The sequence below is a fragment of the Mesocricetus auratus genome, unplaced genomic scaffold (assembly GCF_017639785.1).
Source record: "Mesocricetus auratus isolate SY011 unplaced genomic scaffold, BCM_Maur_2.0 Super-Scaffold_100007, whole genome shotgun sequence".
NCBI lineage: Eukaryota > Metazoa > Chordata > Mammalia > Rodentia > Cricetidae > Mesocricetus > Mesocricetus auratus.
This window is the reverse complement of record NW_024429191.1, coordinates 86,930,288-86,943,005: the sequence shown is the minus strand read 5'-3', so window position 1 is coordinate 86,943,005 and position 12,718 is coordinate 86,930,288. Positions and strand designations below refer to the sequence as shown.

Below are 12,718 nucleotides of genomic sequence, written 5' to 3'. Positions count from 1 at the left end.
GCACCATGGATGAGGGAAGGGCTCTCGAGGCCACACCCCAACATCAATTGATGGCTGCTGAGGAACAGAGAGCCAGTTTTATTCAGGGACAAGCCTCCAGGTGATTGGTTGACTATGCCCACACAGTCAGTCCCAGAGCAAAGTACATATGCACAGACTAATTGTACTCAGGAAAGAGAGAGGTGGGGGAGAGAGAGAGTATTATAGAGGAAGATGACATGAATTTGAAAGTGGGATGTTAGGGGATACTGGAGGTTGCAGAGCTGGATATGATGAAAATATTTTGTACTCATATATATAATTTTTTAAAGCTCTCTTACCTGATCAAAAGTAGCTCCCTGTCTTCAATAAAATGACCTTTTTTTTTTTTTTTTTTGGTTGGGTTGGTTGGTTTGGGTTTTTTAATTAATTTTTATTTAAATTAAAAAACAATCTTATTTTGCATACCAATCCCAGTTCCTTCACCCTCCCGTCCTCCCATTCCAGTGAGGAAACGTCCTCAGTGCACACTTTCTACACTAACAGAAATCATTAGCTGTCCAGTCCATCCCTGTGAGCTGGTGTTCACCACAGATGGGTAGATGTGGAGAGGGAAAGTGCACATTGCCATGTGTTGACCATTTGCACACTCAACTCATTCAGACATAGGAGCATTAGCCCCAGTGTATTGGAGTTTGGAGCCAGTTTTGTCTATATTTCCTTATTACTTCCTACGCATACCACTTATCTCCCAAGTGGGACTCTCTGAATCTGTAAATGCCTTGTAAGTTTCTGCTTTTATCCTTGCAGAAGAATCTATTGAAAGACCAGTCAGTGAATAGTTATTTATCCTTTTCCTAGACTTTAGGACCCGCATCCTCCATTCCCTTTATCCCCATCAGTTGCCTCTCTCCACTGATCCTTAGGATATAAAATATTGCGAGATATAAGAAATAGACCTTTTAGTGGCAAAGTGCAGCGAGGGTCCCAAAGTATAGGATGCTCCTACTTCTACTCCTAGTCAACTGCCTTTTCTTTCACAGGATCCATTACAGTTCGTACTTCAGTATTTGTGCTTATGCATAACTGTGTAACTCGGTTTTTCTCATTAAGACTGGAAGCTCTCTGAGGGCAAGGAGGGAGCAAGGCTGTTTTGTTTCCTGGGGCATCCTAAGAGCAGCGTAAGTCCTGGCCAGTAATAGACACCCAATGCGCTCACTGAATGAAAGCATGAATGGAGTGAGTGTCCAGACAAAATGCTTCCTCGGGTCTTCTCACTCTTACTCCACCAGTTTAACAACAAATCATCCTTCTGGCTCTTCCAGACGGCACAAGATATACAAAGAACAATTCAACCTCACCTCCTGGGATCCCCCGCTGCAGCTCAGATCAGAAGCCAGCTGGATCCAGTTCCACTTGGGGATCAACAGCCATGGGCTATATTCTAGATCCAGCCCTGTGGTCAGCAAGCTCCTCCATGACATGAGATACTTCCCTACCATCAGTGCCGGTGAGGTTTCTGGGGTTAGCCAGAAGGGATTGACTTTCTCCCAGAGGCCAAGTTGAGCCATCTCAGGCCAGGCTCCAGGAACAAGTCAAGGGTTGCCACCAATATATGATTATACAAGGTTAATAAGAAGCAAACTACAAGCCGGGTGGTGGTGGCGCACACCTTTAATCACAGCACTCGGGAGGCAGAGGCAGGTGGATCTCTGTGAGTTTGAGGCCAGGTTGGACCAACAGCCTCCAAAACAATACAGAGAAACCCTGTCTCATAAAAAAAAGAAGCAAACTACATTCCCTTTGAAGGAGATATTATAGCACTAATCTCATCACAGAGAGAAACCTAAGAGGTAACAGAGATAGACTTAGGACATAGAGACCTAGATGTTCTGCACTCTTCACGGAAGGTGATGCCATTGCTTACTGAGTGCATCCTTTGTACACAGTGATGTGTTCTTTCTTATATCATTCTTGCTAAAACATTATCACCATCCTTTACAAAAGGGGTGCATCAAGCTGGGCAAAGCCAATGCTGAACCTAGGATTCAAACATAAGTCTACTGACCCTAAGTTTGTGCTTTCAAGCACCTATGACAGGACGTGTGTGACATGGAAAGTTACTAGCAGAGACAAACTAGACCAAGAATGGCTGGAGTATACAGGGAAGGGCTAGAAGGCATGGAGTCTTGGAAGGAGCAGGAAGAGACTGCAGCCGCTGGGCTTTAAGATGGCCTTCTGGGTGCCCATGGCTGATTTCCAAGCTCCAACAGTTGCTCCTCCATGGGGCGGGGTCAGAGCTGGGAGCCTGTCTTTGTTGGGAACACTGCAGGAAGCACTCATTGCCCTTCTTCTCCTTCACAGATTACAGCCAGGATGAAAAGGCCTTGCTAGGGGCCTGTGACTGCTCACAGAGTAAGTGACCTGACCCAGCCTCTAACCAGCCTCCAACAGGGAGGGGCTCTCCCTGCCCAGTCTCTGAGAACTCAACACTTCCCCAGCTAGTCACAGTAAAAGGCATCTTAGAAACCCTGGAGAGCATCAAACTGGTCTAAATGGGGTACAGGGTGAAGTATCATCAGCATCACTAGGGAGCTTGTTAGAAACGCAGAATCCCCTTCTCTATTCTGATTTTCTCAATCAGAATCTGAATGCTGACAGAATCCCCGGTGATTGGAGTAGGATTTCAGATCCCAGAGGCGACTGTACAGGACAGTGGTTCCTGATGCTGCATCTTACCCCTGGGAGCTCTAGAGAGGGCTAGTGCCTGGCTCTGCCTCCAGATGTCTGGTCTCAGCTGCGGAGAGACAGGCCCATGGCAATGTTCTTTTAAATACCCCAGGTGATTCTCATGCAACCAAGGTTGAAACTTACCAGGGTAAATGTCAGACAGAATGGGAAAGCTGGGAGAAAAAGGCATCAGAGCCCCCTCTGGGTTTCAGGTAGGTCTGAACAGTGAAGCCCGAAAGTTGCCCCCGTGAGTGGCCTCGATTATTTACCTGGATGTGCCGGACACCATCTCCACATATGCATGAGATGACACTTGCCTGTAATCCCAAAACTTGAGAAGCTTAAGCAAGAGGATCATGTGTCCAAGGCCAAATTGGTCTACATAAAAAGATCAAGGCCAACTTGAGCTATGAAGCAAGGCCCTATCTCAAAGGGGAGGGGGGAGGGGAGGAAGGAGGGGGAGGAGGAGATGAGATGAAGAAAGAGGGGTATAGAAGAGAGATGAAAAGGCAAGAAGAGTAGGGAAGAAAGGCAAGGAAAGAGAAGAGAAGGTGACAGGAAAACAAGAAGTGTCATGATAAATCTTCAAATTCACCAGTGTTCAGGTCCATACATGACATTCTCAAAAATACTGTTTTAAAACAGGAAGCAAAAGCTCCCGTGTTTGATCCCAGAACCACAAAACCAAACAAGATCTAAAAAAAAAAAAAAAAAAAAAAAACAAGAATTTTACAAACCCTAGACACAGCCCAGGCATTGAATCTTAAAGGAAGCCATGATTGACACAGATGTCTCTTATAACAGACAACATAGTAGGAAATCTTAAGATCACAGCTGGAACCCAAAGAGAGGCTTGGTCCTTTTAGGAAAGCAATCTATGGGGAGTTTTCAGTAGCATACCTGTTCCCCAAATATCTGATGTCTTCCTAAACGGACAGAATAACCGCTCTGAGTTTTCTGAACACAGCCAACTGCGATGTAGTTTGCCCTTCAGGTTTACAAAGCATGTCATCTTTGGGGTCTTCTTAAGTAACAGAAAAAGATGGGGCTATGAGTGGTGCCACATCCCTGTCCTTAGACATCACCCTTCTACCCCTCACAGTTGTGAAACCCAGTGGGGTCCACCTGAAGCTGGTTCTGAGGTTCTCGGACTTTGGGAAGGCCATGTTCAAACCCATGAGGTAAGTGAAGCCTTCCTCACCACCATGCGCCCTCCCCACCCCCTGGTGGTAGCCCTGCAGCAGCTTTGACCTAAAGGTAGTAAAGGCAACCCAGTATCCTCATCCCCATCTGCCCCAGACATGGAACTATTTTGATGACAATAATAATTAAAAACAGTAATAGCTACTCTGACTGTTAACTCGGGCCCTCAGTAGCATGAATGCTGCACACTCTACATGTATTGTGGTTTTGGACGTCAACGGTCTCGTGAACCTCATGACACAAGTATAGCTATAATGTCCACACCCAGGTGAATACACTAAGCCTATGAGAAGCCAGGTGGCCCCAGACTCCATATCACAAACAGTGGACCCAGGAATTACAGCCAAGCAGCTAGACTGCTAAGCTGACTCGTTCCTGCTATAATGAATCCTCACCCTCATCCAGGACCAACAATCACCCTCTTTTTGACATCACAACGTTTACTTCACATGACAATACTGCTTTGATTGAAAACCTAGATAACGAGAAAGGCTGCTACAAAGTCCTGTACACATATACATCAATTTATATTTCATTCACAGTGACAGCTTCCATGTATTTGGACTTTATAGTACATGTCCATGAACGAAATGATGGCAGAGTTTGGTATGTTGTATGCATTCGTGTGTGTGTGTGTGTGTGTGTGTGTGTGTGTGTGTGTGTGTGTGTGTGTGTGTGTGTGTGTTTTGCTGACCTCCTAGGCTTTTCTCAGTCTAATCCAGGAGCCGGTGAAGCTTATAACCATCCTACAAGTTAATTAGCCTGCCTCAGTCACATAAAGTAAACTATGCAAGACACTGAATGTAAAAACACTCCTTTTCCTAAGAACAATTTCAGGAGGGGGTCTCATCTTATAGCCAAACATGTATGCAGAGCACACTTGTGTGTGTGTGTGTGTGTGTGTGCAAGTGTGCCAGTTTGTGTCTGTCTGTCCATCTGTCTCTCTCTGTGTGCACTTGTGTGTGTCTATGTCTGCCTGTCTTTGTGTGTGTGTGGTTGCAAATGCTTCCGTGTGGAGGTCAGAGGACAGCCTTGGGTATTGTTGCTCAAGTCCTGTTTGCTTGTTGATATTTTGCTAGTTTGTTCTTTGAGAAAGTCTCTCTCACTGGCCTAGAACTCACCAAGTAGGTGAGCACTGACGATCTGCTTCGGGCAGCCTCGCTGCGGGTTTTCAAGATTGGCATGTGCTCTTCAGGCAGTGTGCTCTGGCTATTTGGCTCGTGGAAACTGGCTGTTTGTGTGGTTCTTTGTGGTTCTGCTTCTGCTTACACTTACCTTTGCTTTTTCAGTCCCCCAAACAGCTTCACACTCTGTACTATAAAAGTAGCTGAAGATCATCCTCCTTCCCCATTTATTAGCATGAAAGTGAAGTCAGGGCAGAGGCCAGAAGTCGGCCCAGGGTGCCAGAGCACTTTCTAACGTTGCCCACACCTCCTGGCACTCTCCTCGCGGTGCTGCTCTTCAGGAATCCATTAGCAATTGGAAAATGGGGCCAGATCAATGTTATCTATGTTGTCCTCCCTCAGCTCTCTGGCTGGGTCCATTCTCAAGCTAGACCAGTTTCTAAGAGTCCTGTCACCTGTATTTCTCCCTCAGACTCATACCTTTCCAGTCCGTGCTCACAATCATACTAAATTCCTTCTCTAGCACTTTCTATTGCTAGGTTCTCAGCTTTTTTCATACTTGGGCATCCAGGCCCCCACCACCATCTCTTTTAATAACCCGTTCTCTCTGGCTAACACCGGCACGAGAATGCTTGTTTTCTTCCCATTGGGTTTTGGGGCAAATCAGCTCCTATTGCCAACGCTTCTTAAGCAGGAAGCTTGGCAATGATGGTGCGTATAAAAAGCTTGCCTTTTCCTACTTTGCATGTCTCCTCCCCACTCAGGAAGGGAGAAGCCCAGTCCTAATTTGTGGGTCTGCCATCTACACACACGGGAGAAGCATCTGACAGGCTCTCTCCTTGGGCTTACCAAGGAAGGCTCAGTCCATGGCGTGATTCCTTCCTTCCTTCCAGACAGCAGCGAGAGGAGGAGACACCAGAGAACTTCTTCTATTTCATAGACTTTCAGAGACACAACGCTGAGATTGCGGCCTTCCACCTGGACAGGTAGGTCTGGCCCCTGGAGATGAAGCAGGCTGCCAGGGCCAGTCCCCTGGGGAGGGGTGCCCAGACCTTTGGGAAGAACTTGGCAGTACTCCCTCCTTCCGGTTTTTCCCCTCTTCAACCTCAGGGGTAGGGTCTTCGGATCTAATTTCTCCTTCCAACTCCATTAAGTTAAAGATGAACAATTTATGTACAGTTTTATCTTTACATTATTATTAATTTTTGGTTTGTTTTGCTGAGACGGACTGTTATGTAGCCTAACTTGGCCTCTCATTCACTCCATTGCTGAAGCTAGATTTGAACTCCTGATCCTCCAGTCTCTGCTTACAGGTATATATCACTGTGCCTGGAAAAATGAAACAACTTAGAAAACAGTCACATTGCCATGATAGATATGACTGCCTTTTTTTCTACATCCTGGAGATGAGAAATCAGAACCTGTATTTGGACTAGATCCTCAAGTGACTAGGAGGCACATTCAAGTCTGAAAACATTGACCAGGACACAGCGTGGGTGGTGGGAGCATTCACCCGGGAACTCAATGGAGAAAGGACCCTTCCTGCACAACTTCCAGGAATTTGCCCTGGTCTTGACTGGGTCCTCATAGCAGAAGCATCCTCAGCAGCTCCAACGCTGCTGTATTCACAAACACAAGCCAGGTTCTAGCATGCGCTGGCACAGATACAGGGCTTTTCGGCAATACCTGACTATCCCTCAACTCTGAACAAAGCTCCTTCTCTTCCAGGATTCTAGACTTCCGACGGGTGCCGCCAACAGTGGGGAGGCTAGTGAATGTCACCAAGGAAATCCTAGAGGTCACCAAGAATGAAATCCTGCAGAGTGTTTTCTTTGTCTCTCCAGGTGGGGTATTAGCCAGAACCACATTCTGCATATTAAGCATATGGTGAGGCACTGTGTCCACTTTTCAACAGTGGTCTGAGCTCTGCCATTAACACATACGCTATTGGGGTAGGAGGGTGCTGCTGTCCAACACCCCCACCCATGTCTGCTCAAACGTAACACTGGATAAACTACAACAGTAAAAAGGTGTGTGAGATGCTGACACATCCCCACAATGCTGGCCTCCCAGGAGCCAGAGATTATCCGTGCAGCCTATCAAAGGATGTTCATCACATGATAGGATGCTCTGAGCCATCTGGAACTTGGTACCCAAAATGCTCCATTTAGTTGCGTCTTCTAGGCCCAACATCCTTTTTCCTAAGCTGGAGTTCAAAACTCCTACCCTACTCCTAAGGGTTCCTCAGGGCGGAAGATGAAAAAAATTATGTTTTGAAAAATTAAGTTATGAAAAAAATTAAAAACCACCTTACGTCTCTCTCCCCGCTCCACTTCCAGCTAACAACGTGTGCTTCTTCGCCAAGTGTCCGTACATGTGCAAGACTGAGTACGCCGTCTGCGGCAACCCGCACCTGCTGGAGGGCTCCCTCTCTGCCTTCCTGCCGTCCCTCAACCTGGCCCCCAGACTGTCCGTGCCCAACCCCTGGATACGTTCCTACTCACTGTCAGGAAAAGAGGAGTGAGTTGATTTCCTGACCACAAACACCATGCCCAGGACCCTGTAGTCCAGCTCTTCAGAGCGGCCACAACTAATCCCTAACAGCCACCTCCATCCTCTTACTGGTCGTACGACCAACAGATCAGACGTCAACTCCCTGTAGTTCAGATATCGGGTTGTAAGGTGCTTATTCTATAGCAAAGAACCACGCAGAGGGGCTGGGGGTAGGGATACTCAGTGGCTAGTGCTTGCCGTCTAAGTGTGAAGCCCAGAGTTCAGATGCCCCAAACCCACTTAAAGCCAGGCAGGCATGGCAGCCACCTGTCATCTGAGCATTCGGGAGACAGAGACACGGGATTCCCCGCCACAAAGTGGCTAGATAGACTAGTGAGAATTGGCAAGCACCAAGTTCAACAAAGACATTGCTTCAATAAATAGTGGGGAGGGATGGAGGAAGACATCGACTTCAGGCCCCGAGTACGTGTGAACACACACACATGAACTTGTACATAGACCCGTGCGTACCACATGTAGCTCAGTAAAGAAGCACACATGAGCTGGGGGAGTGGGACCCAGAGTAAGATCCCCTGGCTGTCTAGCGCAGTAGGCACACCACATGAGCGGGCTCAGTGAACAGATCCATTGGCCAATCACCATTCTGAAGGGAAGCTGACAGAAGAACTTCCAGAAGACATGACTTTGTGAGACTGTGTGAAGGGAGGGCATGTGTAGGAGAGGCCAGTCTGTGGGTCGTGGATGGCTGGTACAGGAGTTCTGGAGGACCAAGACTAAGGGCATCCAGGGGTGGGTGGCTGCCTTCCCTCCGCCTGCTCTGTGACACCCTCTGGCATGTGGCACCCCAGCCTTCCACTGAGCATTCAGCAAAGTCAAAGGGCTCTGAACCTTCCCACCACCTGGAATCTGCAACCTCCCTTCCCAGATGCTCATGCCCAAGGGGCCTCCTGAAGAGAGAGTCAGCTGCCACCTGGCATCCTGAGATCACTAGCCCAGGGCAGGCTTGGGGAAGCAGGGATTTGGGGGCAGGGGATGGTATGAAAAGGGCCCCCAACACCCTGGCATTTTGGCTTTTCCAGCCCCAGGACTTCTTCTCCCCCTCAGGTGGGAGCTCAACCCCCTCTACTGTGACACAGTAAAGCAGATCTACCCGTACAACAGCAGCAGCAGGCTCCTCGGCGTCATCGACATGGCCATCTTCGACTTCTTGATCGGTAGGTACCCCACGCAGGGCACCTGGCAGATCTGCACTCGGCTCTATGCCTGGGACTCCGGGAGACCTTAGCAAAATCACAGCCGGGATCAAGAGGGGTGAAATAGTCCTGCATCTCCCATACACTGGGGGGGGGGGTAGTAGTCCAAGGAGACAAGCAAGCATGCCCTGGTCTTGGAAGCGATTGGGGGTGGCACAGGAGAGGATATTGAAGGGGTTGCCACTGGCGAGGCAGACGCACCACCCTGCCACAAATGGGCATCAGATCTGAAGCTGGTAAGTACAAGGAGAACGACGGCACACTTGTGCTCACTAGGCTGCCAGGCTGAGGCTGGGGGAGGGGCAGAGTGAAAAATCTAGAAATGAAATGCAGGTTGTGACCCGTGCTCACGCTCCTGTGTTCCACTCCCAGAAGGCAGGTCAGGGTCTCCCATAGCCATGGCCTTGGGACACTTGCTGTGATCTCTCCCCTCCACTGCAGGAAACATGGACCGCCACCATTATGAGATGTTCACCAAGTTTGGGGATGACGGGTACCTTATTCATCTTGATAATGCCAGAGGGTAAGCACCAGTGTCCATGACCCAGATCTCTCCGTCACCAGCCAGGCTTCCTATAGCTGCTTGACACTGGAGGCCCTGAGGTGGGTCTGCACTGCCTGGACTTGTCTCCATCTTGCCCTATTTCCCACAAACCCTTCTCTTCTGCTCTTTGCTAAGTACGACTGATTCTCCAGTGTAAGAATGCTCTTGTGCACGCAGTGAACCAGGCTGATTCCCCATAGGTTTTCACTTGTTACTTTCCTAACAGAGAGCATGGCTTAGCTTCAGTGGTTGGCCTGCAGAGGGCAGGAGGATCCTGGTTGTTAACTAAAAGGTTTCTGTGACTCGACTGAAGAGAGAGCTGTTGAGACAGCTGCCATGACATCTGGTTCCTTACCCCAACTTACTCAAAGAAGGGTTAGGGAAGAGAGCACCCAGAATGTGACAGCCTCGGTCTGAAGCCCATTTCTTCTCCTAGGTTCGGACGACATTCCCAGGATGAAATCTCCATCCTCGCCCCTCTCTCACAGTGCTGCATGTAAGTTTCCATGCTCTGAAGTACCAAGGGCATCTCATCCTACCTGCGACCTAACTATGAAAGCCTTGATCAGTTCATTATGGGCAGAATGATGGGAGCTGCCCGCTTCCCCCCACGACACCTCCTTTATCAGAAAGCGAATTAAGTTCTGATCTTTTTAAGTTGCCAACTTTAATCTTTACCCACTCAGACAACTACCTACTTTTGCAGATATCAATGCTCTTTGGTATTAATAACCAACCTTTCTGTTTTCCTGGCCCTCGTGTATGCTCTTATACATTGCTATTTTACCACCGTTGACTGAAGTCTGGAAAGCTGGGTCAAGAATGCAATTCTAGCCCCTTCTCTAAGGACGCCTACTTCTGTGTCTCTGGCATTTTAACCAGGCTTGTGACATTAGGTCCCTCCTAGCTATAGCACATTATGAAGGTGTGATTCAGACCTAACAAAACCATCCCATTTGTTCCCTTGGCACCTGAGTGGTCCAAACCAACTCCAGTTAATTTAAGCATCTCTCCTCCTGGGCAGGACGAGCAGTTTTTTGTGTCAAAACTCAGCAAGTTGAGCTGCTTGCACGAGTCTAAAAGAAATGGAAACTCTAAAGTCAAAACAGACCTAGTCGCTTGTCATCCCTATGGTTTTAGAATCTAACACAGGAGACACATTCTGAAGTTGGCAGATGGCGGTTTAATTTTTAGACAACAGATGACTTTATTCACCTACTGAAAGCTTCTTCCATCAGCTTGAAATCTTTAAAAAACAAACTTATGTGTCACTTCATTTGACTCCGTTAACACTGTCAGAGTAATTGCATATGGCTTGTCACCATGGATGACAGTGTAATTACTAGAGTTCTTGATTCCATGGGTAAAGGGATCAGAGTTGATCTCCAGGACCCACATGTTAGAGAGAACCAAGTCCAAGTTGCCCTCTGGCTTACACACACACACACACACACACACACACACACACACACACACACACACACACACACACAGTACAGTGCAAATAGTTTGGCAGCTCTTGACTAAAGACAACTGGATGAAGGCTGTTGCCCACTGTTCTTTTTCTACGTGGCATTCACTGAAATGTGTTTGCCTGGAATTAAAATCTCCAAGAATCCCTGTTGCACAAGCTGTTTGTGGGGACTGGGCAAGTGCAGGCCAAGCTACTTTCCTTATTCGCTGATCTGGCTCCACTGGCTTTGTCTCATCAGGATAAAAAAGAAGACACTTTTGCACCTTCAGCTGCTGGCTCAGGCTGACTACAGACTCAGTGACGTGATGCGGGAGTCACTCCTAGACGACCAGCTTGCCCCTGTCCTCACAGAACCCCACCTCCTGGCCCTGGACCGCAGACTCCACATCATCCTGAAGACAGTAGAGGACTGCATAGAGGCCCGTGGGGAAGGGAGAGTCATAGCTGATGGCCCGGCACAACAGTCGGCTCCAGACTCTGGCCAGGCGAATCTGACAAGCTAGCTACAAGAAACCTCAGCACACACAACTGGGACCAGCTGTGGGCACTTGTGTGTAGGCCCCTGCAGCCCCATTCCACCCTGGGGTGTTGGAGGCCAAGTCATGAGCTCAGGGAGAAGGCAGGAACGCTTTGAAGAAGCAAGTGGGATCCACCAAGCCTTATCTTTACCCTTGGATGGAGGTCACTGCTTTTACAGTGCACTGGCTGGGGCCGTCTTCCTAGCAAGCTCTGGCTCCATCACGGTTGCAGACTGTCTTCTGAGCACACTGTGAAACCTGGATCTGGGACAGGCTTGGAAGGCGTGGAGGCCCTGTTCCCGGGAAGTTTTTACTCTACCATGTCAAATACAGGGACATCAAATGGATAACTGGCTTCCTCCAAGTCCTTACTATAGATACAGGTACAGTATACTGCCTGGTCCACATTAAAAAAAGAAAAATCTCATCCCCCAAACAGACCTAAAATCTATAAATCTCAAGTTGATGCAAAAAAAAACTTTATACTGACATTCCTACCCTAACATTATTTGAATACAATTAACCCCCACCAAGTCACTCTCCAGTAACTTCTTAGAAATAACAAATGAAGGTAAATTTGCTCAGAAAAGGGCACTTCAGACTGAAGAGGACTATCTATCAACTGAGGAGCTGTGTGGCTCACAGCTGGTTGAGTGTTTGCCTAGCAGATGCAGAGCCCTGGGTTCAAACCCCAGTACCACATAAAACCAGGCATGCTGGCAATGCTTGCAATGCCAGCACTCAGGAGGGTCAGAAATTCAAAGACATTCCCAGCTCCACAGTGAGTTCAAGGCTAGCCTAGGCTGTGTGAGGAAATAACACTATGTAAGTCAAAACTAACAATCAGACACAGGGGAAACTGGCAGCAAGTTAGGAATGCATGGGCGGAGAGTCAAGTAAAAATAAATGGCTTCAGCAGATCACTTTATCTTCTGATGAAAGCCAGAGGATAAAAAGTATGAGGGAAGAAGGAAAAGGCACCACTAAGAGGGACAAAGTCAAGAATCAGAAATGTCACCACAGACTTCTGCGTACATCCAAAGACAGGCAGGACAAACAACAATAGTGGTGCTGTTTTCACCTTCTGACTTGAGGGTTAGCCTGGAACTCCCAAGTGCCTAGATTACAGGCATGAGTCACCATGCTTATCTTGCAATGGATAGTCCTGACTCACCCTAGCACCCCACATTATGGACACAAAATCCCTAAACCCAGTTTGCTCAATAACCTTGCTTCTATTCACCCTAAAGCCTTGCCATGCCCCAGACACTTTACCAGCCTGAAAGTCAACACATAGGCTTGCAACCCTCCTGAATATACATAACCCCCTACTTCCAATGTGCAAGGAAGAGAACTAAGGCTCTCAAAAGATTAGAATC

General features: G+C 47.9%; 1 protein-coding gene across 2 annotated transcripts in view; it reads left to right on the top strand.

Annotated features, from left to right (window-relative positions):
* Nucleotides 1-11,686, top strand: part of Fam20a (FAM20A golgi associated secretory pathway pseudokinase) — a 45,888-nt gene extending 34,202 nt beyond the window's left edge. For both annotated transcript variants that reach the window (XM_040750001.1, XM_040750002.1), the window contains 10 exons: nt 1,305-1,489; nt 2,344-2,394; nt 3,812-3,890; nt 5,930-6,022; nt 6,765-6,880; nt 7,376-7,556; nt 8,655-8,764; nt 9,245-9,326; nt 9,784-9,843; nt 11,060-11,686. In XM_040750001.1, coding sequence (XP_040605935.1) covers nt 1,305-1,489; nt 2,344-2,394; nt 3,812-3,890; nt 5,930-6,022; nt 6,765-6,880; nt 7,376-7,556; nt 8,655-8,764; nt 9,245-9,326; nt 9,784-9,843; nt 11,060-11,324 — 1,222 coding nt within the window. In that variant the 3' untranslated portion in view covers nt 11,325-11,686. The remainder of the gene's footprint in view (nt 1-1,304; nt 1,490-2,343; nt 2,395-3,811; nt 3,891-5,929; nt 6,023-6,764; nt 6,881-7,375; nt 7,557-8,654; nt 8,765-9,244; nt 9,327-9,783; nt 9,844-11,059) is intronic.
* The last annotated feature ends 1,032 nt before the right edge of the window (nt 11,687-12,718 follow it).